The 26,939-nt window shown below is 49.0% G+C and overlaps 1 protein-coding gene and 1 long non-coding RNA gene across 4 annotated transcripts in view; both read right to left on the bottom strand.

Annotated features, from left to right (window-relative positions):
* LOC115152897 (rho guanine nucleotide exchange factor 4) overlaps positions 1-26,939 on the bottom strand; it is an 82,648-nt gene that overhangs the window by 40,177 nt on the left and 15,532 nt on the right. The window contains exon 1 of one of the 3 annotated variants that reach the window (XM_029697834.1): positions 26,863-26,939. This exon is cut by the window's right edge and continues 471 nt beyond it. The exons of the other annotated variants lie outside the window; for them this stretch is intronic. Coding sequence (XP_029553694.1) covers positions 26,863-26,939 — 77 coding nt within the window. The remainder of the gene's footprint in view (positions 1-26,862) is intronic. 3 annotated transcript variants of the gene reach the window in all.
* LOC115152918 (uncharacterized) lies at positions 17,291-18,545 on the bottom strand. Its single transcript, XR_003867604.1, has 3 exons — positions 18,304-18,545; positions 17,738-18,175; positions 17,291-17,532 (listed from the first exon to the last, which is right to left on the bottom strand). It is a non-coding gene; the product is annotated as an uncharacterized LOC115152918 (long non-coding RNA).

The raw sequence follows: 26,939 nt of genomic DNA, 5'->3' as shown, positions 1-26,939 counted from the left end.
TCTCTCTCATCACCCTCTCTCCCATCCCCTTCTCTCCCATCACCCTCTCTCCCATCACCCTCTCTCCCATCCCCTTCTCTCCCATCACCCTCTCTCTCATCACCCTCTCTCCCATCCCCTTCTCTCCCATCACCCTCTCTCCCATCCCCCTCTCTCCCATCACCCTCTCTCCTCATCACCTCTCTCCTCCCATCCCTTCTCTCCCATCCCCTTCTCTCCCATCCCCTTCTCTCCCATCCCCTCTCTCCCATCCCCTCTCTCCCATCCCCTTCTCTCCCATCCCCTTCTCTCCCATCACCCTCTCTCCCATCCCCCTCTCTCCCATCACCCTCTCTCCCCATCCCCTTCTCTCTCATCACCCTCTCTCCCATCCCCTTCTCTCCCATCACCCTCTCTCCCATCCCCTTCTCTCTCATCACCCTCTCTCCCATCCCCCTCTCTCCCATCCCCCTCTCTCCCATCACCCTCTCTCCCATCCCCTTCTCTCTCATCACCCTCTCTCCCATCCCCTTCTCTCTCATCACCCTCTCTCCCATCACCCTCTCTCCCATCACCCTCTCTCCCATCCCCTTCTCTCTCATCACCCTCTCTCCCATCCCCTTCTCTCCCATCCCCTCTCTCCCATCCCCTTCTCTCCCTCCCCCTCTCTCCCATCACCCTCTCCTCCCTCCACCCTCTCTCCCATCCCTCTCTCTCATCACCCTCTCCCACCCCCCTCCCTCATCACCCTCTCTCCCATCCCCTTCTCTCCCATCACCCTCTCTCCCATCCCCTTCTCTCCCATCCCCTTCTCTCTCATCACCCTCTCTCCCATCACCCTCTCTCCCTCCCATCACCCTCTCCCCCATCACCCCTCTCCCTCCCTTCTCCTCATCACCCTCTCTCCCCTCCCCCTCTCTCCCTCACCTCTCTCCCATCCCCTTCTCTCCCATCACCCTCTCTCCCATCACCCTCTCTCCCATCCCCTTCTCTCACATCACCCTCGCCCATCACCCCCTCTCTCCCCCCCTCTCCCATCCCCTTCTCCCTCCCCATCACCCTCTCCTCCCATCCCCTTCTCTCTCCCATCCCCTTCTCTCCCAGCCCCCTCCTCCCCCCTCTCTCCCATCCCCTTCTCTCCCATCACCCTCTCTCCCATCCCCTTCTCTCCCATCCCCTCTCTCCCATCACCCCTCTCTCCCCTCCCTTCTCTCCCCTCACCCTCTCTCTCCATCACCCCTCTCTCCCATCCCCTTCCCTCCCATCACCCTCTCTCCCCTCCCTTCTCTCCCATCCCCCTCTCTCCCATCACCCTCTCTCCCATCCCCTTCTCTCCCATCCCCCTCTCTCCCATCACCCTCTCTCCCATCCCCTTCTCTCCCATCACCCTCCCCTCTCCCTCACCCTCTCCCCATCCCCTTCTCTCCCTCCCATCACCCTCTCTCCCCATCACCCCTCTCCCCATCACCCTCTCTCCCCATCACCCTCTCTCCCATCCCCTTCTCTCCCATCCCCCTCTCTCCCATCACCCTCTCTCCCATCCCCTTCTCTCCCATCCCCTCTCTCTCATCCCCCGCTCTCCCCATCACCCTCTCCGCCCCATCCCCTTCTCTCCCATCCCCTCTCTCTCCCATCCCCCTCTCTCCCATCCCCCCTCTCTCCCATCACCTCTCTCCCTCCCCTTCTCTCCCATCCCCTTCTCTCTCATCACCCGCTCTCCCATCCCCTTCTTCTCATCACCCTCTCTCCCATCCCCTTCTCTCAGCCCTTCTCTCTCTCACCCCTCTCTCCCATCCCCTTCTCTCTCATCACCCTCTCTCCCATCCCCTTCTCTCTCATCACCCTCTCCCCCATCCCCTTCTCTCCATCCCCCTCCTCCCATCCCCTTCTCTCCCATCCCCTTCTCTCTCATCACCCTCTCTCCCATCCCCTTCTCTCTCATCACCCTCTCTCCCATCCCCTTCTCTCTCATCACCCTCTCTCCCATCCCCTTCTCTCTCATCACCCTCTCTCCCATCCCCTTCTCTCTCCCCTCCCCTTCTCTCCCATCACCCTCTCTCCCATCCCCTTCTCTCCCATCCCCCTCCTCCCATCCCCCTCTCTCCCATCACCCTCTCTCCCATCCCCTTCTCTCCCATCCCCTCTCCCACCCATCACCCTCTCCCCCATCACCCTCTCTCCCATCCCCTCTCTCCTCATCCACCCCTCTCTCCATCCCCTCTCCCCCCCCCTCTCTCCCATCACCCTCCTCCCATCCCCTTCCTCCCATCCCCTTCTCCCCATCACCCTCTCACCCCTTCTCTCCCATCAACCCCTCACGCTCCCATCCCCCCCCTTCTCTCCCATCACCCTCTCCTCTACCATCCCCCCTTCTCTCCCATCCCCCCTCTTCTCATTCACCCTCTCTCCTCCATCCCGCTTCTCTCCCATCCACCTTCTCTCCAATCCCCTTCTCCTCCTATCCCTTCTCTCCAATCCCCTTCTCTCCACTCCCCCTGCTCTTCCCATTCACCCTCTCGTCCCCATCACCCTCTCTCCCATCACCCTCTCTCCCATCCCTTCTCTCCCAATCCCCTTCTGCTCCCATCCCCCTCTCTCCCATCACCCTCTCTCCCATCACCCCTCTCTCCCATCCCCTTCTCTCCCATCCCCTTCTCTCCCATCCCCCTCTCTCCCATCCCCCTCTCCCATCACCCTCTCTCCATCATCCTCTCTCCCATCTTTTATAGAGGAATAGAAACACTGTTTGAGGAAGGACATTCTCCCCGTCTGGCTGTTTGTGCCACCCTCCCTCTGCGGCACCACCACCCTGGCTGGTCTGGCTGTGCCTTCCTGTGCCACCCTCCCTCTGCAGCACCACCACCCTAGCTGGTCTGGCTATGCCAGCCTATACCACCCTCCCTCTGCAGCACCACCACCCTGGCTGGTCTGGCTGTGCCTTCCTGTGCCACCCTCCCTCTGCAGCACCACCACCCTAGCTGGTCTGGCTATGCCAGCCTATACCACCCTCCCTCTGCAGCACCACCACCCTGGCTGGTCTGGCTGTGCCAGCCTATACCACCCTCCGCCTGCAGCACCACCACCACCATCAACTCAGCATTCCAGTGGCAGTGCCTCCTCCTCCTCCTAACCCAGTGGCAGTCCCCCCACACCTGAGGAATCCTAATTAAGAAGGAAGCGGGGAAGCAGGGTTTTGTCGATGACACTTCTGGGTAGGCAGGGCACAGACCGGCAGAGGGATGGAAGGGGAAAAAGAGTGGCACAGACACCCACACACCCGCACGCACGCACGCACGCACGCACGCACACACACACACACACACACACACACACACACACACACACACTCTCTACTGGTGCAGTGGTATGTGTCTGCCTTCAGGTAAAGAAACTGTGAAGCAATGACCAGCCAGTCCGATGCATACGGAAATGATAAGCCTGACAAGAGACTGATAATGTCAAGCATTCCACCCACACACCACACACCACACACCACACACTGACAGCCTGAAAGAAACCCAGATGTTCCCTTCCCTTCCACAGCTGACTGTACTGGGGGGCAGTGGGAACCAGTGTGATCCAGTCAGTGTGTGGTATATTAGGGTTTATAATTAGAGTAGGACATGCTGTCCTCTATCCTCCAGGACACTACTACCCCCTGGGTCTCCTACTGGAGGGGGGGGGGTCCTGGTGTGGCTTTATCTGTTTCCTTTAATGGGGGTTTCCTTCCATCCCTCCATCTTTCAGAGGGAATGTTCACAACCACGGAACCTCTGGAGACGGATAATTCCAGAGTCGGCTGCTCTGGAATGTTGAGGTCAATTCTTTAATCTAGCATCCCAAATAAACACCATGATAGCCACAGTGTCATTACCAACCAAACAGGCAGGGTTGGAAACCAAAATGGGGAGTTTTAAAAAGCCTCCGCAGATATAGCACTTCTATTTTGAAATGTCTCTGTAATCTAATGCAGGATTATGTTGTGTGTATATTATTATTATTTGTCAAATGGATGGATGGATGAAGGGATGAATGGATGAGCAGATCACGTGTGTTTCTAAGTGCAGTCTTTAAACCTGGTGGCTACTGCCCTGGTATCACATTAAAAAGGATTTCAGCCCTCTCTCTGTCTCTCCCTCTATTCAATTCAATTCAATTCAATTCAAGGGGCTTTATTGGCATGGGGAACATGTGTTAACATTGCCAAAGCAAGTGAGGTAGATAATATACAAAAATGAAATAAACAATAAAAATTAACAGTAAACATTTAACATACAGAAGTTTCAAAAGAATAAAGACATTACAAATGTCATATTATGTATATATACAGTGTTGTAACAATGTACAAATGGTTAATGTACAAAAGGGAAAATAAATAAGGATAAATATGGATTGTATTTAAAATGGTTTTTGTTCTTCACTGGTTGACCTTTTCTTGTGGCAACAGGTCACAAATCTTGCTGCGGTGATGGCACACTGTGGTATTTCACCAAGTAGATATGGGAGTTTATCAAAATCGGGTTTGTTTTTTCGAATTCTTTGTGGATCTGTGTAATCTGAGGGAAATATGTGTCTCTAATATGGTCATACATTGAGCAGGAGGTTAGGAAGTGGAGCTCAGTTTCCACCTCATTTTGTGGGCAGTGTGCACATAGTCTGCCTATGGCGGCCTTTCTCAATAGCAAGGCTATGCTCACTGAGTCTGTACATAGTCAAAGCTTTCCTTCAGTTTGGGTCAGTCACAGTGGTCAGGTATTCTGCCACTGTGTACTCTCTGTTTAGGGCCAAATAGCATTCTAGTTTGCTCTGTGTTTTGTTAATTCTTTCCAATGTGTTAAGTAATTATCTTTTTGTTTTCTGATGATTTAGTTGGGTCTAATTGTGTTGCTGTCCTGGGGCTCTGTGGGGTGTGTTTGTGAACAGAGCCCCAGGACCAGCTTGCTTAGGGGACTCTTCTCCAGGTTCATCTCTCTGTAGGTGATGGCTTTGTTATGGAAGGTTTGAGAATCGCTTCCTTTTAGGTGGTTGTAGAATTTAACGGCTCTTTTCTGGATTTTGATAATTAGCGGGTATCGGCCTAATTCTGCTCTGCATGCATTATTTGGTGTTCTACGTTGTACACAGAGGATATTTTTGCAGAATTCTTGGTTGGTGAGCGGACCCCAGAAGTCACAACCATAAAGGGCAATGGGTTCTATAACTGATTCAAGTATTTTTAGCCAGATCCTAATTGGTATGTTGAATTTTATGTTCCTTTTGATGGCATAGAATGCCCTTCTTGCCTTGTTTCTCAGATCGTTCAAAGCTTTGTGGAAGTTACCTGTGGCGCTGATGTTTAGGCCAAGGTATGTATAGTTTTTTGTGTGCTCTAGGGCAACGGTGTCTAGATGGAATTTGTATTTGTGGTCCTAGCGACTGGACCTTTTTTGGAACAACATTATTTTGGTCTTACTGAGATTTACTGCCAGGGCCCAGGTCTGGCAGAATCTGTGCAGAAGATCTAGGTGCTGCTGTAGGCCCTCCTTGGTTGGTGACAGAAGCACCAGATCATCAGCAAACAGTAGACATTTGACTTCAGATTCTAGTAGGGTGAGGCCAGGTGCTGCAGACTGTTCTAGTGCCCGCGCCAATTCGTTGATATATATGTTGAAGAGAGTGGGGCTCTTCTTATGCATTTTTCTCTTAATTGATCTATCTATCTATCTATCTATCTATCTATCTATCTATCTATCTATCTATCTATCTATCTATCTATCTATCTATCTATCTATCTATCTATCTATCTATCTATCTATCTATCTATCTATCTATCTACTGTATCTATCTATCTATCTACTTTATCTATCTATCATCTATCTATCTATCTATCTATCTATCTATCTATCTATCTATCTATCTATCTATCTATCTATCTATCTATCTATCTATCTATCTATCTATCTTTCTATCTATCTATCTATCTTCTGATATTTAACAGACAGTGTACAGCCAGTCTCTAGCGTCTCTTTAGCCTGGCCCTCTCAGACACAGAATGGCTCAGCTCTGACCAGCGGCTACTCTACTGTCATCTTGTAACTCGCTGTCATCCTAACCGCTTCAGACTGCCTGTCTCTGACATACGCACACACACACACACACACACACACACACACACACACACACACACACACACACACACACACACACACACACACACACACACACACACACACACACACACACACACACACACACACACACACACACACACACACACGGGACCAATATTTACGGGAGGTTTTTAAAGTGGCATACATCTCTGAACCCAGCAGAGCGATTGATTCATACGCTAGGAATATGACTTCTCTGATTCTGATGAGTATTCCCTTCCCTTCTTTTCCAGGCACTTGAGATGAGGAAACGAGTGGGTGAAGTGAAGAGAGAATGGACAGAGAGAGAGAGAGAGAGAGAGATCACTCTAAATGTGGCTTTAATACTGGGAGGTGTGTATGTATGCCTGCAGTACATGCATGCAGATATGTAGGAATAGACACACAGACAGACATAGACACGTGGCATAGTGGCACATGCACACATACACACTATGCATTTCAGAGGATGTCTCTCACTCAGTCCCCTCGTCCTACTGCTGTAATGAGGCTTGACCCACAGGACCACACACACAGGAACAAGAGAGGGAATCAGAGAGAGAGAGAGAAAGGGAGAGAGAGGAAGAGAAAGGGGGAAGTGAGAGAAAGGTGAAGAAAGGGAGATAGAGGAGGGAAGAGAGGGAAAGAGAGGGAGAGGGAGAGAGGTGAAGAGAGAGGAGAAGTGAGAGGGGGAGATGGGAGGAGAGAATTAGCGAGAATGGGAAAGAGCGAGGGTAAGGGGAAGAGAAAGCGAGAATGGGGAGAGAGAGAAAGGTGAAGAGAGGGATAGGGAGAGAGAGAGAGATTCCTCCATCTTCAGATCCAGTGTAGGAGTGTTCTGTGAGGCTGACATTCAAAGAGAACAGATATGACTGCAGAATCACATCTTCGCTGACATTTCACTTCAGACCCAGCTCCCTCTCATCTCCCATCATCTCACCTCTCTCTCTCACACACACTCCTCCTTTTTCTCCCTCATTCCCTCTTCTTCTGACTGTACTGTATGTCTCTCTCTGATCTATATCTTTCTCATCTCTTTCTCTTCTCTCTACCTCCTCTCTCTCTCTCTCTCTCTCTCTTTCGTGTACCCAGGGGTAATCCGTGGCACCATGTGCCTCCCTCTCAGAGATAGAGTCGACCTGTAAATGTCAGGTTCAGTATGTAGACGTATCAGTCTGTCTTCCTCCACACTGATAAACCAAGCTGGCCTTCACAACCAGACATACTCACAAAGGAACGCCTACACACATATGCACCAATCCCACACAATTAAGAACACACACACGCAGATGCACACACAAAGCAAACAACGCAGACATACAAAGATTCACACAATGACAACTGCTGAAAATACCCCCCCCCAAATAATACATTATAGAGATGGCTAATATCCCCTTGTTTAAATGACTCACAACTCAATCTCCTTCACCTCCTTCAGCACCTCCTCCTGTGCCTCCTATCTCCAGTCCCAGGGTTCAGCTCTGAGGTGTGACCCTTTAGAAACTGACATGACCACAGTCCTATCACACATACCACACATTCATATAGCCTTACAGCTGGCTACAGGCTGCTTCACAGTGCTGTAGGGATGGCCACTTATGGGGAAAGAATGGCGATAGCTCCAGGTCAGGTTGGCTGATATGATTGGATGGAGAGGGATTATTTCAGATCACCGCATACCTAGGATGTCAAACCAAATCCATGAACACTGGTTTTTAATCCTGTGGCGTAGTGGTTGCGCTAACGCTAGTTAGCATTGGCTCGCGGAACACCCTCTAACTTCAAGGTGGTGGACCATCCTTGATACACACGGAAACTGTTGAGCATGAAAAATCAAGCAGTGTTGCAGTTATTGACACACTCAAACCGGTGCGCCTGGCACCTACTACCATACCCCGTTCAAAGGTACTTAAATATTTTGTCTTGCCAATTCACCTTCTGAATGGCACACACACAATCCATGTCTCAATTGTCTCAAGGCTTAAAAATCCTTGTCTCCTCCCCTTCATCTACACTGATTGAGGTGGATATAAAAAGTGACATCAATAAGGGATCATAGCTTTTACCTGGATTCACCTGGTCAGTCTGTGTCATGGAAAGAGCAGGTGTCCTTAATGTTCTGTACACTCAGTGTATATGTACTGGTGTGACAAATAAGTTGAATCTGATAGATTACATATGCCCACGACCTTCACTTCCCAATTTGCCTGCAGTTTAGGAAATGCTCTATAACAGCAGGTTGCCAACGGCAACACATCTTCACCCTCCTTCTCGAACCCCCACCCTCCCCCACCTCCCCTGAGACCTGAATGTGAAAATATGTTTTACACCAATTACAGGGGTGTAAAGGGGGTCAGCTGCACCTGCCTGTTACACCCTAACTAACACATGGGAGGATGCCGGGCAGTGGGGTATTCTCAGATGTGCCAACACCACACACCCAGGCACACGCACACACCCACGCACACGCACACACCCACACACACCCACCCACCCACGCACGCACACACACACACACACACACACACACACACACACACACACGCACACGCACACGCACACACCCACGCACACACACACCCACGCACACACACACACACGCACACGCACGCACGCACACACACACACACACACACCCGCACACACACACACACACACAGTCTTAAACTAAACTCCAGAGGAATGCTGATGGAGAAAGACACTACCGCTAAGTACTTCTAACATAAGGCCAGGATACCAAAAGGGATTCACGAAGAAGCAAATACTGCTAAACTTTATGCACATAACACCAAGTAAGTATTCAAGCTTCTACCAATAGGCTAACCGTTTATCCAAACATAGATTTTCATCTTATATTTAGAAAGTAAATTCTTTTAATTATTCAATTAGCTTGTATGCAGCATGACTAACACTCAATGAAACAAAGCGATCACCATACTGTACAAACTCTAGACCACAGAGACTAATGAAAATATTGTTCCCAGTTCGGTTCCAACTCACGATGAGTCCTGTCTCGTGAGAACTGAGAGAGAGAGAGAGAGAGAGAGAGAGAGAGAGAGAGAGAGAAGCAGGGAGAATCAAAGAGACTAAATATAGAGCAAGAGAACTCAAACTAATGATCGTAAAAGCACAAGTGCAGGGAGGGATCTGGGAGTCGTCAACATGAGACACTGAGGCCCATGACTGACCACACAGCCACCCCAGTGATCACTGTGACAAGCCCCGGAGGAGAGGCCTTTGGTCCAGCCTCAGAACCGGAGGAGCTTCACACGCTCTACACTCTGTCCTGTGTTTACCCTGGTAAACTAGTGTGGAGGTCAAAGAGGTACACAGGTCACAGAGAACGAGGGAGAGAAAGAGAGGGTGGGGGGGAGAGGCTCTGATCTCTCTCTCTATGATTTAAATTCAAAAGGATTTATTGACTTGGAAAGTGTAACCACATACTGTACATTGCCAAAGCAAACATATTGAAACATTCACTACTGGTCAAACGTTTGGACACACCTACTCATTCAAAGGTTTTTCTTTATTTTTTACTATTTTCTACATTGTATAATAATAGTGAAGACATCAACACTATGAAATAACACATATGGAATCATGTAGTAACCAAAAAGTGTTAAACAAATAAAAAATATATTTTATATCTGAGATTCTTCAAAATAGCAACCCTTTGCCTTGATGACAGCTTTGCACACTCTTGGAATTCTCTCAACCAGCTACATGAGGTAGTCACCTGGAATGCATTTAAATTAACAGGTGTGCCTGGTTAAAAGTTCATTTGTGGAATTACTTTCCTTCTTCATGCGTTTGAGCCAATCAGTTGTGTTGTGACAAGGCAGGGGTGGTATACAGAAGATAGCCCTATTTGGTAAAAGACCAAGTCCATATTATGGCAAGAAAATAAGCAAATAAGCAAAGAGAAACGACAGTCCATCATTACTTTAAGACATGAAGGTCAGTCAATTTCAAGAATTCTGAACGTTTCTTCAAGTGCAGTCGCAAAAACCATCAAGCGCTATGATGAAACTGGTCTCCACCGTCACTGTCAGACCGCCACAGGAAAGGAAGACCCAGAGTCACCTCTGCTGCAGAGGATACGTTTATTAGAGTTACCAGCCTCAGAAATTGCAGCCCAAATAAATGCTTCACAGAGTTCAAGTAACAGAACATCTGAACATCAACTGTTCAGAGGAGACTGTGTGAATCAGGCCTTCATGGTCAAATTGCTGCACAGAAACCACTACTAAAGAACACCAATAAGAAGAAGATACTTGCTTTGTCCAAGAAACAAGACCAATGGACATTAGACCGGTGGAAATCTGTCCTTTGGTCTGATGAGTCCAAATTTGAGATTTTTGGTTCCAACCGTCGTGTCTTTGTGAGACGCAGAGTAGGTGAACGGATGATCTCTGCATGTGTGGTTCCCACAGTGAAGCATGGAGGAGGAGGTGTAATGGTGTGGGGGTGCTTTGCTGGTGACACTGTCTGTGATTCATTTAGAATTCAAGGCACACTTAACCAGCATGGCTACAACAGAATTCTGCAGCGATACGCCATTCCATCTGGTTTGCGCTTAGTGGGACTATACATTGTTTTTCAACAGGACAATGACCCATCACACCTCCAGGCTGTGTAAGGGCTATTTGACCAAGAAGGAGAGTGATGGAGTGCTGCATCAGATGACCTGGCCTCCACAATCACCCAACCTCCCAATTGAGATGGTTTGGGATAAGTTGGACAGCAGAGTGAAGGAAAAGCAGCCAACAAGTGCTCAGCATATGTGGGAACTCCTTCAATACTGTTGGAAAAGCACTCCTTCAATACTGTTGGAAAAGCATTTCAGACCGCCTCTCTTAAGTTAAGTTAAGTTTAGAGAATGCCAAGAGTATGCAAAGCTGTAATCAAGACAAAGGGTGGCTACTTTCAAGAATCTAAAATCTAAAATATATTTTGATTTGTTTAACACTTTTTTGGTTACTACATGATTCCATATGTGTTATTTCATAATTTTGATGTCTTCACTATTATTCAACAATGTTGAAAATAGTAAAAATAAAGAAAAATCCTTGAATGTGGTGTGCCCAAACTTTTGACTGGTACTGTAGATAATAAGAAAAGCAATACTCAATGAATATCTCTCTCTCTCCAATCCCCCTCTTCCACAGCAGGTAAGGAAATATTCAAGGGATGAAGGGAGCAATGAAAGAGAAGAACAAGGCCAGTCACTTGTGTCAACCTATAATTACCCACTGTGACAGAGAGCAGTTCCCTTCCCCCTGGTGTGCCTGCCTGTCAGCCTGCCTATCCGTCTGCCTCTCTGTCAGCCTGCCTCTCAGTCTGCCTGCCTCTCTGTCCGCCTGCCTCTCTGTCAGACCGCTTCTCTGTCCGCCCGCCTCTCTGTCAGACCGCCTCTCTGTCAGACCTCCTCTCTGTCAGACCTCCTCTCTGTCAGACCGCCTCTCTGTCAGACCGCTTCCCTGTCAGACCGGCTCTCTGTCAGACCGCCTCTCTGTCAGACCGCCTCTCTGTCAGCCCGCCTCTCTGTCAGCCCGCCTCTCTGTCAGCCCGCCTCTCTGTCAGCCCGCCTCTCTGTCAGCCCGCCTCTCTGTCAGCCCGCCTCTCTGTCAGACCACCTCTCTGTCAGACCACCTCTCTGTCCGCTAGCCTCTCTGTCAGACCGCCTCTCTGTCAGACCGCCTCTCTGTCAGACCGCCTCTCTGTCAGACCGCCTCTCTGTCAGACCGCCTCTCTGTCAGACCGCCTCTCTGTCAGACCGCCTCCCTGTCAGACCGCCTCTCTGTCCGCTAGCCTCTCTGTCAGACCTCCTCTCTGTCAAACCGCTTCTCTGTCAGACCTCCTCTCTGTCAGACCGCCTCTCTGTCAGACCGCCTCTCTGTCAAACCGCTTCTCTGTCAGACCTCCTCTCTGTCAAACCGCTTCTCTGTCAGACCTCCTCTCTGTCAGACCGCCTCTCTGTCAGACCGCCTCTCTGTCAGACCTCCTCTCTGTCAGACCGCCTCTCTGTCAGACCTCCTCTCTGTCAGACCACCTCTGTCAGACCGCCTCTCTGTCAGACCGCTTCCCTGTCAGACCTCCTCTCTGTCAGACCTCATCTCTGTCAGCCCGCCTCTCTGTCAGACCGCCTCTCTGTCAGACCGCCTCTCTGTCAGACCGCCTCTCTGTCAGACCGCCTCCCTGTCAGACCACCTCTCTGTCCGCTAGCCTCTCTGTCAGACCTCCTCTCTGTCAGACCGCCTCTCTGTCAGACCGCCTCTCTGTCAGACCGCCTCTCTGTCAGACCGCCTCTCTGTCAGACCGCCTCTCTGTCAGACCGCCTCCCTGTCAGACCGCCTCTCTGTCCGCTAGCCTCTCTGTCAGACCTCCTCTCTGTCAAACCGCTTCTCTGTCAGACCTCCTCTCTGTCAGACCGCCTCTCTGTCAGACCGCCTCTCTGTCAAACCGCTTCTCTGTCAGACCTCCTCTCTGTCAAACCGCTTCTCTGTCAGACCACCTCTCTGTCAGACCGCCTCTCTGTCAGACCGCCTCTCTGTCAGACCTCCTCTCTGTCAGACCTCCTCTCTGTCAGACCGCTTCTCTGTCAGACCGCCTCTCTGTCAGACCGCCTCTCTGTCAGACCACCTCTCTGTCAGACCGCTTCTCTGTCAGACCGCCTCTCTGTCAGACCTCCTCTCTGTCAGACCGCTTCTCTGTCAGACCGCCTCTCTGTCAGACCGCCTCTCTGTCCGCTAGCCTCTCTGTCAAACCGCTTCTCTGTCAGACCTCCTCTCTGTCAGCCCGCCTCTCTGTCAGCCCGCCTCTCTGTCAGACCGCCTCTCTGTCAGACCGCTTCTCTGTCAGACCTCCTCTCTGTCAGACCGCCTCTCTGTCAGACCGCCTCTCTGTCAGACCGCTTCTCTGTCAGACCTCCTCTCTGTCAGACCGCCTCTCTGTCAGACCTCCTCTCTGTCAGACCGCTTCTCTGTCAGACCTCCTCTCTGTCAGACCGCCTCTCTGTCAGACCTCCTCTCTGTCAGACCTCCTCTCTGTCAGACCGCCTCTCTGTCAGACCGCCTCCCTGTCTGCCAGCCTCTCTGTCAGCCCGCCTCTCTGTCTGCCAGCCTCTCTGTCAGCCTGCATCTCTGTCCACCTGCATCTCTGTCAGACCGCCTCTCTGTCAGCCCGCCTCTCTGTCAGCCCGTCTCTCTGTCAGCCCGCCTCTCTGTCTGCCAGCCTCTCTGTCAGCCTGCATCTCTGTCCACATGGGTCTCTGTCAGGCCGCCTCTCTGTCAGCCCGCCTCTCTGTCAGCCCGCCTCTCTGTCAGCCCGCCTCTCTATCAGACCGCTTCCCTGTCAGACCGGCTCTCTGTCAGACCTCCTCTCTGTCAGCCCGCCTCTCTGTCAGCCCGCCTCTCTGTCAGACCGCCTCTCTGTCAGACCGCCTCTCTGTCAGACCGCTTCTCTGTCAGACCTCCTCTCTGTCAGACCGCCTCTCTGTCAGACCTCCTCTCTGTCAGACCGCTTCTCTGTCAGACCTCCTCTCTGTCAGACCGCCTCTCTGTCAGACCTCCTCTCTGTCAGACCTCCTCTCTGTCAGACCGCCTCTCTGTCAGACCGCCTCCCTGTCTGCCAGCCTCTCTGTCAGCCCGCCTCTCTGTCTGCCAGCCTCTCTGTCAGCCTGCATCTCTGTCCACCTGCATCTCTGTCAGACCGCCTCTCTGTCAGCCCGCCTCTCTGTCAGCCCGCCTCTCTGTCAGCCCGCCTCTCTGTCTGCCAGCCTCTCTGTCAGCCTGCATCTCTGTCCACATGGGTCTCTGTCAGGCCGCCTCTCTGTCAGCCCGCCTCTCTGTCAGCCCGCCTCTCTGTCAGCCCGCCTCTCTATCAGACCGCTTCCCTGTCAGACCGGCTCTCTGTCAGACCTCCTCTCTGTCAGCCCGCCTCTCTGTCAGCCCGCCTCTCTGTCAGACCGCCTCTCTGTCAGCCTGCCTCTCTGTCAGACCGCCTCTCTGTCAGACCTCCTCTCTGTCAGACCTCCTCTCTGTCAGACCGCCTCTCTGTCAGACCTCCTCTCTGTCAGACCGCCTCTCTGTCAGACCTCCTCTCTGTCAGACCGCCTCTCTGTCAGACCGCTTCTCTGTCCGCCCGCCTCTCTGTCAGACCTCCTCTCTGTCAGACCGCCTCTCTGTCAGACCTCCTCTCTGTCAGACCACCTCTCTGTCAGACCGCCTCTCTGTCAGACCGCTTCCCTGTCAGACCGCCTCTCTGTCAGACCACCTCTCTGTCAGACCACCTCTCTGTCAGACCGCCTCTCTGTCAGACCTCCTCTCTGTCAGACCGCCTCTCTGTCAGACCTCCTCTCTGTCAGACCGCCTCTCAGTCCGCCTGCCTCTCTGTCAGACCACCTCTCTGTCAGACCACCTCTCTGTCAGACCGCCTCTCTGTCAGACCGCTTCTCTGTCAGACCACCTCTCTGTCAGACCGCCTCTCTGTCAGACCGCCTCTCTGTCAGACCGCCTCTCTGTCAGACCGCGTCTCTGTCACCCCACCTCTCTGCCTGCCTCTCTGCCTGCCTTTATGTCAGCCTGCCTGCCACTCTGCCTGCCTGCCTGCCACTGTCAGCCTGCCTCTCTGCCTGCCTCTCTATCATCTTGCCTCTACCTGCCAGCTTCTCTGCCTGCCTGCCTCTCTATCATCTTGCCTCTACCTGCCAGCTTCTCTGCCTGCCTGCCTCTCTATCAGCTTGCCTCTACCTGCCAGCTTCTCTGCCTGCCTGCCTCTCTATCAGCTTGCCTCTACCTGCCAGCTTCTCTGCCTGCCTGCCTCTCTATCAGCTTGCCTCTACCTGCCAGCTTCTCTGCCTGCCTGCCTCTCTATCAGCTTGCCTCTACCTGCCAGCTTCTCTGCCTGCCTGCCTCTCTATCAGCTTGCCTCTACCTGCCAGCTTCTCTGCCTGCCTGCCTCTCTATCAGCTTGCCTCTACCTGCCAGCTTCTCTGCCTGCCTGCCTCTCTGCCAACCAGCTTGTCAGCTTGTCATGTGAGAGTGACAGTGTGGAAAGAGGGAAAATAGGCAGGGGTGGAAAGAGGGAAAATAGGCAGGGGTGGAAAGAGGGAAAATAGGCAGGGGGGGAAAGAGGGAAAATAGGCAGGGGTGGAAAGAGGGAAAATAGGCAGGGGTGGAAAGAGGGAAAATAGGCAGGGGTGGAAAGAGGGAAAATAGGCAGGGGTGGAAAGAGGGAAAATAGGCAGGGGTGGAAAGAGGGAAAATAATGACAAAAGAGGGGAGGAAGAGTGGGGTTGGAGACAGCAGTAAGATTTGTGACCTGTTGCCACAAGAAAAGGGAAACCAGAGAAGAACAAACACCATTGTAAATACAATCCATATTTATGTTTATTTATTTTCACTTTTGTACATTAACTATTATCACATCGTTACAACACTGTATATATACATATTATTTTGGAACTTTTGTGAGTGTAATATTACTGTAAATGTTTATTGATTATTTCACTTTTATTTATCTATTTCACTTGCTTTGGCAATGTAAACATATGTTCCCATGCCAATAAAGCCCCTTGAATTGAAATGGATAGAACCTGAGCCTTCCTGGTTTGGAACGGAACAGAGAGGAGGATGGGGGGATGATGTCTATTTAAGGAGAAAGAATTCCAGCTACTCCAGCCAATGAGAGAACAAACAACATTTTTTTCTTTCCTTCATTCCCAAAGACGACAAAGGGAAATAATACAAGCTTTCTACATGGTTGGGCCGCTGCCAGCTCTGCAAGGGAGGTAGTCTATTACGCATTGTCTGTGAAATTAAACCTCTTAATGCAGCATAGACTGTCTTCAGTAGATTTATACGCTCCCACAGCATGTACACAGTCCTGTAAATTCTACAGTAAATACGCCAGAGGGGTGTGGCTACAGTACAGTACGACAGGGGTATTAATATCACGGATGTTGAAATAATACATTGACGATGACTTCTCTCAGCTAACTGCATTCTAATGGGGGACAATTAACCTACTGCCATAGAGGGGAACATAAACCAATACAAATATGGCTAATTAACTAAATGATTATTACTGCAGACAGATGGCTACAGTACTACTGGGTACAGATGTGGAGAAATGACATAGTATGACCTGCTCTTTATAGACCTAGAGGCAGACTGAGAGAAAAGGACATGGTCAGAGAGGGGGAGTTACTGTGTCATATAAACATACTATGACCTGCTCTTTATAGATCTGGAGGCAGATCTTAATCATCAGATTCAAATTGAGTCAAGGTTTGATCTTATAGCAGTGAGGACCATTGCATCGTCACTGGAATAACACATGAAATCAGCACGCTCCGACAGTGATGAAAGACAATATTATCAGTAAGGTTTATCTTTAAATCAATCAGAATTGCAGCAGAACATTGAGAGATGTTGATTCGCGGACGTGTCCACTTCCTGTAGTTAGATGCATGACATCATGTGAGAAGGTTCCCCAAGGAACAGCTCTGGTAGAATTAAATCTGTTTTATGGCATGTCCGGTGCTCCATGCAGTGACCTAATGCAGTGCCTTGGGTCCTATAGGCTTATATACCACCATTAGCTAGTTAATTGCCTCCCAGCGCCCTAACACTCCATCCCTGTAACACTTCTAACACCTCTACCCAACACACCAGAGAACCTGTAACACCTCTACCCAACACACCAGAGAACCTGTAACACCTCTACCCAACACACCAGAGAACCTGTAACACCTCTTCCCAACACACCAGAGCACCTGTAACACCTCTACCCAACACACCAGAGAACCTGTAACACCTCTACCCAACACACCAGAGAACCTGTAACACCTCTACCCAACACACCAGATAACCTGTAACACCTCTACCCAACACACCAGAGAACCTGTAACACCTCTACCCAACACACCAGAGAACCTGTAACACTTCTAACACCTCTACCCAACACACCAGAACACCTGTAACACTTCTGACACCTCTACCCAACACACCAGAACACCTGTAACACTTCTGACACCTCTACCCAACACACCAGAGTACCTGTAACACTTCTAACACCTCTACCCAACACACCAGAGTACCTGTAACACTTCGAACACCTCTACCCAACACACCAGAGAACCTGTAACACCTCTACCCAACACACCAGAGAACCTGTAACACCTCTACCCAACACACCAGAGAACCTGTAACACCTCTACCCAACACACCAGAGAACCTGTAACACTTCTAACACCTCTACTCAACACACCAGAACACCTGTAACACTTCTGACACCTCTACCCAACACACCAGAGAACCTGTAACACTTCTAACACCTCTACCCAACACACCAGAGAACCTGTAACACCTCTACCCAACACACCAGAGAACCTGTAACACCTCTACCCAACACACCAGAAAACCTGTAACACTTCTAGCACCTCTACCCAACACACCAGCGCACCTGTAACACTTCTAACACCTCTACCCAACACACCAGAACACCTGTAACACTTCTGACACCTCTACCCAACACACCAGAGTACCTGTAACACTTCTAACACCTCTACCCAACACACCAGAACACCTGTAACACTTCTAACACTTCTACCCAACACACCAGAGAACCTGTAACACCTCTACCCAACACACCAGAGAACCTGTAACACCTCTAACCAACACACCAGAGAACCGGTGACACTTCTAACACCTCTACCCAACACACCAGAAAACCTGTAACACTTCTAGCACCTCTACCCAACACACCAGCGCACCTGTAACACTTCTGACACCTCTACCCAACACACCAGAAAACCTGTAACACTTCTACCCAACACACCAGAACACCTGTAACACTTCTGACACTTCTACCCAACACACCAGAGAACCTGTAACACCTCTACCCAACACAGCAGAGAACCTGTAACACCTCTACCCAACACACCAGAGAACCTGTAACACCTCTACCCAACACACCAGAAAACCTGTAACACCTCTACCCAACACACCAGAGAACCTGTAACACCTCTACCCAACACACCAGAACACCTGTAACACTTCTGACACCTCTACCCAACACACCAGAGAACCTGTAACACCTCTACCCAACACACCAGAGAACCTGTAACACCTCTACCCAACACACCAGAGAACCTGTAACACCTCTACGCAACACACCAGAACACCTGTAACACCTCTACCCAACACACCAGAGAACCTGTAACACCTCTACCCAACACAGCAGAGAACCTGTAACACCTCTACCCAACACACCAGAGAACCTGTAACACCTCTACCCAACACACCAGAAAACCTGTAACACCTCTACCCAACACACCAGAGAACCTGTAACACCTCTACCCAACACACCAGAACACCTGTAACACTTCTGACACCTCTACCCAACACACCAGAGAACCTGTAACACCTCTACCCAACACACCAGAGAACCTGTAACACCTCTACCCAACACACCAGAGAACCTGTAACACCTCTACGCAACACACCAGAACACCTGTAACACCTCTACCCAACACACCAGAGAACCTGTAACACCTCTACCCAACACACCAGAGAACCTGTAACACCTCTACCCAACACACCAGATAACCTGTAACACCTCTTCCCAACACACCAGAGAACCTGTAACACCTCTACCCAACACACCAGAGAACCTGTAACACCTCTACCCAACACACCAGAGAACCTGTAACACCTCTACCCAACACACCAGAGAACCTGTAACACCTCTACGCAACACACCAGAACACCTGTAACACCTCTACCCAACACACCAGAGAACCTGTAACACCTCTACCCAACACACCAGAGAACCTGTAACACCTCTACCCAACACACCAGAAAACCTGTAACACCTCTACCCAACACACCAGAGAACCTGTAACACCTCTACCCAACACACCAGAACACCTGTAACACTTCTGACACCTCTACCCAACACACCAGAGAACCTGTAACACCTCTACCCAACACACCAGAGAACCTGTAACACCTCTACCCAACACACCAGAGAACCTGTAACACCTCTACGCAACACACCAGAACACCTGTAACACCTCTACCCAACACACCAGAGAACCTGTAACACCTCTACCCAACACACCAGAGAACCTGTAACACCTCTACCCAACACACCAGATAACCTGTAACACCTCTTCCCAACACACCAGAGAACCTGTAACACCTCTACCCAACACACCAGAGAACCTGTAACACCTCTACCCAACACACCAGAGAACCTGTAACACCTCTACCCAACACACCAGAGAACCATCCATACATCACTTAAATCAGTCATCTCACTCAACCGCACCACAGAACCATATCACTTCCATTTTTACTTTAACATTTTTTTGTAATTTCGCCGACACTCTTATCCAGAGCAACTTACAGGAGCAATTAGGGTTAAGTGCCTTGCTTAAGGGCACATTGACAGATTCTTCACCTAGTCAGCTTGGGGATTGGAACCAGCAACCTTTCGGTTACTGGCCCAATGCTCTTAACCGCTAGGCTACCTGCTGCCCTGCTTACACTGTACATAACACAGAATGGTGAGACAACACACCACATCAAGTGTCACAGATGACTGTTTTGTATTCAGCATTAAAAGTACAATCAATTGAGACCGGAAATATGTTATCACATATTCATACCTCTCTAGTGACAACCTTCACCCATTGGTCAATATGACTGGAGAAACAGGACATCACATAGGGTGTGACTACATAACAAGGCCTACAAAAAAGAAGAACAAGACATTTCTTTCTAGAAAATCATCACAGCAAATATGCATGTAGCTGTATTGTACTAAGGGGAAATTGTCTCTGGTTAGAAGTGATTTGAGTTGAGATGACAGTAGTGTGATGAAGCGAAGGCCTTTCTTCCCTCTCTGCCCAGTACACACTGCGAGGAGCAGCCAAGCTGCAGTACACAAGGGCTGTGTGTACTGGTGTAAAAGACAACCTATTTTCCAGAGTCCACATCCCTCTTGTTTGGATGGATGCTTTCAGACATCTCTCCCTTGGTTCCTCCTCCTCCTCCTCTCTATCTGTGCTAGCTGACAGAGAGTGTGCTTGGTGGAAGGGTTAGCGTGAGGTCCCTGGACCCTGACCAACTGGCCTCGCTTCACCTCAGAGTGGCCATCACACATGCATGCACAGTGCACACAATCTGGCGTTTTACGGAATATGGTTCTTTTTACTGTTGGATCAAGAAGAAGCTAATATTTCAGTATCAGCTGACAGAAAGTTTGAGAGTGGACAATGGCACGGCCGTGACGTGAGTAATCCTATACTCAGAGCGTGACAAAGCTGTGATGTCTGCTGTGTGTAAGTGCCTGCCTCTCTATCAGCTTGCCTCTGCCTGCCTGCCTGCCTCTCTATCAGCTTGCCTCTGCCTGCCTGCCTGCCTGCCTGCCTGCCTGCCTGCCTGCCTGCCTGCCTGCCTGCCTGCCTGCCTGCCTGCCTTTCTATCAGCTTGCCTCTGCCTGCCTGCCTGCCTGCCTGCCTCTCTATCAGCTTGCCTGCCTGCCTGCCTGCCCTCCTGCCTGCCTGCCTGCCTGCCTGCGGAACCACATCAAAGTCTGATTCAGTAGCTAGCAGCAACAGCTACAGCATGGACTGAGTGTCATGTTATCATGGCATCTGAATGGGGGTGAATCACCAACCCTGAGAAGAGTAAGAGATAACGTCACCCCGTCTAAGAGCAGCGAGGGAGGGAGGGAGGGAGGGAGGGAGGGAGGGAGGGAGGGGGAGGACATTGCCTGTCACTAGGGCTCTGTGTTTCGGGAGGGGCACTAGATCCCCGTTCTCCTCTGTCCCCATGTCAACTCTGGAGCACTCACAGTCACCTCGCCTCCCAAAACAACTAGCCGGAATACGATTACACTTCTCTTTGAATCAATGTCTGGCTGTTTTCTACTTCTTCCTCCTCCTCTTCCTCCTCCTCTTCCGTCTCCTTCTCTTTCTCCCAAACTCAAACACCCAATACCCTCCTTCTCAAGGGCAAAGCTGATGCACATCACTCGTCTTTCTATCTGTTTGTTTCTGGTTTCCTGGCCAGGTTACTACCTACATCTGTGACCTTTCATCTTCACCCTCTCAGAGGTCAATGAAGCTCAAATCAATGCAGCTATGAAATTCCATTAGCAGCCGCCTGGCTATCTTCCACAAACACAGCTCTGTCTTAGGAAGGGTTGCAGAGGAAAGACAGGCTCATACAACATAACAAGCCCATAAAAGCTTCCCGAGGTCCAGTTTACAGCTGGTGTGCTACAGGGCTGTGCTTTTCAGGAGAGGAGAAAACTTTCTGTGTGACTGCACAAGACTCTGGGGAGAGTCTGTTATACAGCGGGGGTAAAAAGTATTTGATCCCCTGCTGATTTTGTACGTTTGCCCACTTACAAAGAAATGATCAGTCTATAATTTTAATAGTAGGTTTATTTGAACAGTGAGAGACAGAATAACAACAAAAAAATCCAGAAAAACGCATGTCAAAAATTTTATAAATTGATTTGCATTTTAATTAGGGAAATAAGTATTTGACCCCTCTGCAAAACATGACTTAGTACTTGGTGGCAAAACCCTTGTTGGCAATCACAGAGGTCAGATGTTTCTTGTAGTTGGCCACCAGGTTTGCACACATCTCAGGAGGAATTTTGTCCCACTCCTCTTTGCAGATCTTCTCCAAGTCATTAAGATTTTGAGGCTGACGTTTGGCAACTCGAACCTTCAGCTCCCTCCACAGATTTTCTATGGGATTAAGGTCTGGAGACTGGCTAGACCACTCCAGGACCTTAATGTGCTTCTTCTGAAGCCACTCCTTTGTTGCCTTGGCCGTGTGTTTTGGGTCATTGTCATGCTGGAATACCCATCCACGACCCATTTTCAATGCCCTGGCTGAGGGAAGGAGGTTCTCACCCAAGATTTGACGGTACATGGCCCCGTCCATCGTCGCTTTGATGCGATGAAGTTGTCCTGTCCCCTTAGCAGAAAAACACCCCCAAAGCATAGTGTTTCCACCTCCATGTTTGACGGTGGAGATGGTGTTCTTGGGGTCATAGGCAGCATTCCTCCTCCTCTAAACACGGCGAGTTGAGTTGATGTCAAAGAGCTCCATTTTGGTCTCATCTGACCACAACACTTTCACCAGTTGTCCTCTGAGTCATTCAGATGTTCATTGGAAAACTTCAGACGGGCATGTATATGTATTCTTGAGCAGGGGGACCTTGCGGGCGCTGCAGGATTTCAGTCCTTGACGGTGTAGTGTGTTACAAATTGTTTTCTTGGTGACTATCGTCCCAGCTGCCTTGAGATCATTGACAAGATCCTCCCGTGTAGTTCTGGGCTGATTCCTCACCGTTCTCATGATCATTGCAACTCCACGAGGTGAGATCTTGCATGGAGCCCCAGGCCGAGGGATATTGACAGTTATTTTGTGTTTCTTCCATTTGCGAATAATCGCACAAAATGTTGTCACCTTCTCACAAGCTGCTTGGCGATGGTCTTGTAGCCCATTCCAGCCTTGTGTAGGTCTACAATCTTGTCCCTGACATCCTTGGAGAGCTCTTTGGTCTTGGCCATGGTGGAGAGTTTGGAATCTGATTGATTGATTGCTTCTGTGGACAGGTGTCTTTTTTACAGGTAACAAGCTGCTTTTAGGAGCACTCCCTTTAAGAGTGTGCTCCTAATCTCAGCTCGTTACCTGTATAAAAGACACCTGGGAGCCAGAAATCTTTCTGATTGAGAGGGGGTCAAATACTTTTTCCCTCATTAAAATGCAAATCAATTTATAACATTTCTGACATGCATTTTTCTGGATATTTTTGTTGTTATTCTGTCTCTCACTGTTCAAATAAACCTACCATTAAAATTATAGACTGATCCTTTCTTTGTCAATCGGCAAACGTACAAAATCAGCAGGGGATCAAATACTTTTTCCCCCCACTGTAACTGTTATGGTGAGAGCAGCCAGGGTTTTCTGAATGGACGAGGTGTTTGAGTCTCAACTGTATTTCTTTCACTTTTCACTACCTCTCTTCCCTCCATCCCCCTCTCACACATTGGTCTTTCTCTTAAAGATATAGGATCTTAATTTGACCTATATTGTCACAGCAAAATAATCCTGCAGCAACAGGATTTGAACATTTAGTCCATAATGTTGCTTGATCATTAGTTGGCCAAAAGTAAGCTACATGAAAATTGCAATAATACAGTGGCTTACGAAAGTATTCACACCCCTTGGCATTTTTCCTATTTTGTTGCCTTACAACCTGGAATTAAAATGGATTTTGGGGGGGGTTTGTATCATTTGTTTTACACAACATGCCTACCACTTTGAAGATGCAAAATATTTTTTCTTGTGAAACAAACAAGAAATAAGACAAAAAAACTGAAAACTTGAGCGTCCATAACTATTCACCTCCCCAAAGTCAATACTTTGTAGAGCCACCTTTCCCAGCAATTACAGCTGCAAGTCTCTTGGGGTATGTCTCTATAAGCTTGACACATCTAGCCACGGGGATGTTTTCCCAATTCTTCAAGGCAAAACTGCTCCAGCTCCTTCAAGTTGGATGGGTTCCGAAAGTGTACAGCAATCTTTAAGTCATACCACAGATTCTTAATTGGATTGAGTTCTGGGCTTTGACTAGGCCATTCCAATACATTTAAATGTTTCCCCTTAAACCACTCAAGTGTTGCTTTAGCAGTATGCTTAGGGTCATTGTCCTGCTGGAAGGTGAACCTCCGTCCCAGTCTCAAATCTCTGGGAGACTGAAACAGGTTTCCCTCAAGAATTTCCCTGTATTTAGCGCCATTGTCACGCTTGTCGTCATAGAGAGAAAGGGACCAATGCGCAGCGGGTTTCGTGCTCAACATATTTATTTATAAAATAATGCGAACACCACGGAAGAAAACAATAAACAAACTAGCGACATGAAACAGTGAAAGCAGGCTCAACAAAAAGCAGTGCTCTCAAACAACTACCCACGAAAAACAAAGACAAACACACCCTACTATATAGGACTCCCAATCAAAGGCAACTCAACACACCTGCCTTCAATTGAGAGTCCAACCCCAATCAACTAGACATAGAAACACAGACATAGACCAGTGACAAACCCCATAATACATACATCAACTACCCTCTGCCACGTCCTGACCAAACTACAATAACCAAATATACTCTATACTGGTCAGGACGTGACAGCCATCCATCATTCCTTCAATTCTGACCAGTTTCACAGTCCCTGCCGATGAAAAACATCCCCACAGCATGATGCTGCCACCACCATGCTTCACCGTGGGGATGAGAAGTGTTGGGTTTGCGCTCAATTTTAGTCTCATCTGACCAGAGTACCTTCTTCCATATGTTTGGGGAGTCTCCCACATGCCTTTTGCTGAACACCAAACATGTTTGCTTATTTTTTTTCTTTAAGCAATGGCTTTTTTCTGGCCACTCTTCCGTAAAGCCCAGCTCTGTGGAGTGTACGGCTTAAAGTGGCCCTATGGACAGATACTGCAATCTTCGCTGTGGAGTTTTGCAGCTCCTTCAGGGTTATCTTTGGTCTCTTTGTTGCCTCTCTGATTAATGCCCTCCTTGCCTGGTCCATACGTTTTGGTGGGCGGCCCTCTCTTGGCAGGTTTGTTGTGGTGCCATATTCTTTCCATTTTTTTTTTACATATGCACCCAACACTTTTCAGTTTTGAATATTTTAGGTTTTTTGAAACAAGTGATTTTTTTCATTTCACTTCACCAATTTGGACTATTTTGTGTAAGTCCATTACATGAAATCCAAATAAAAATCAATTTAAATTACAGGTTGTAATGCAACAAAATAGGAAAAACTTTTGCAAGGCACTGTAACCTTGTGTTAGTGTGGGTTTTAAGTGAATTCATGTACATCATGAAGCTCATCTGCATTCTCTGCGGAATGAAAAAGAGTGATCAAATTAAGATCCTACATCTGTACCATCTTCTCTCACTCTATCCTCCTCTCTTGATGCTCTCTAGCTCTGTCTCTCTCTTTTCATCTATCTCCTTTCTGTATCTTTCTGTACCTTTCGGTCTCTCTGTCTCTCTGTCTCTCTCTCTCTCTCTCAGTTCATCAGTGGCAGTGCGACAGCCTCAATGGAGACCGAGTGGCTCAGCTTTTAATGTTTACCATGTATCAGGTTTCACAAGCAGTGAGAGGGAGAGAGAGAGAGAGAGGAAGAGAGAGAGAGAGGAAGAGAGCAAGAGAGACAGAGAGATAGCACAATGTGTGGGTGTGTGAGAGAGAGAGGCAGAGACAACGCCAGTTTAGATTCTGACCAGGGCCATTCTGAAAACCACAGCTTTCTCCAATAACATTCCGTGTGTGTGTGTGTGTGTGTGTGTGTGTGTGTGTGTGTGTGTGTGTGTGTGTGTGAATGTGTGCGTATGTGTGTGTGAAAGTGCACTTGGCAACAAACACCAAGGATTCTCTCCTACTGTATCCCCCCATATAACATGTACAGTACAGAAAGTTAATCAACTAAAACTGAGCAATGCAGTGAAGATATTAGCCATATATACATAACAAACATCCACCCCACACTCAGATCACTGTTACCATGACGACACTGATTGGCACCTATTTGATAAGAGACTAACCCTTGATGTGGGGTTGATGTGACAAACAGTAGCTAGCCTATTAGTGCCTCTTCCCTTCTACTGCCTTTAATAACAGCTGTGGCCTGACATTTTAGCCTGTAGCTAATGGGGCTGCCGTCACATACACACGCACACAAACACACACACAAACACACGCACACACACACACACACAAACACACGCACACACACACAGTGGCATTTTAGCCTGTAGCTAGTAGAACTGCCATCTCTTCTCTCCTGAATCATTACACTCCAAGCCTGGCTGCACCCGCTCAGATGACAACAGCAGAAATAGCAAACAGGTACTGCACAGGCACTTACAGAGTGTGCAAATTCACACACATGCTAACACACACACACATACACACATATGTGCACATGCACACACACAGGCACATGCACACTCAAAGACACACACACACACACAAACACACAGCCCTCTGCCATAATGACAAAATGACTTAATCCTCCGTCTGCTGTATATGACAAATACACCATAATATCACACATCGCTATTTCAGTTGAGGCCAACACCCTCCATATCTTCCACCATTTATCAAACAACCTCATAAGCTCTGTGTGAAAATATACATCTCTTACCTAGAGACCTTTGTGCTGGATAACCGCTAACCTGATACACCTCATTAAGTGAGCATAATCATCTGTCACACCTCGTACTCTGTCATGTCTTCCTACAGAGAAAACATGCAGAAGATCTTAGCAGCAAAACGACACAGGCCTGTGTCTAATGTAAGACAACACCAACTCAATGCATCCTTTATCTGAGCCAATAGGAGATGAAGTCATATCATGTCACAGTCTGAAGCATGTTTACTAACGCCAAGACAACAGTTACACGGCCAGTGCCTTTAAGCCATGATTGACAACTCATCAACAGGTCTGGTCAGAACAGACTGACAGACTCCAGCACCACAAAACCATGGCAACCATCACACTCAGAATGACTGACAGGTAACACCCCTCCCTTCTAAACCCGCCAGGCCAAAAACACACAAACCCTTTAACCCTACTCCCACTGAGGTGTGTGTGGTGTGTGTATGGTGTGTGCGTGTGTTGTGTGTAAGGTAGGTACCCTCTTACCAGTGGTGGAGTGCAGGCTCTCCAGGCTCCAATAGTGGGAGAGGACCCCCCTGAGAGTACCTCCTAGGCTCCCCATC

Source organism: Salmo trutta, chromosome 2, assembly GCF_901001165.1.
Source record: "Salmo trutta chromosome 2, fSalTru1.1, whole genome shotgun sequence".
Lineage (NCBI taxonomy): Eukaryota > Metazoa > Chordata > Actinopteri > Salmoniformes > Salmonidae > Salmo > Salmo trutta.
This window is presented reverse-complemented; position numbering and strand designations above follow the sequence as displayed.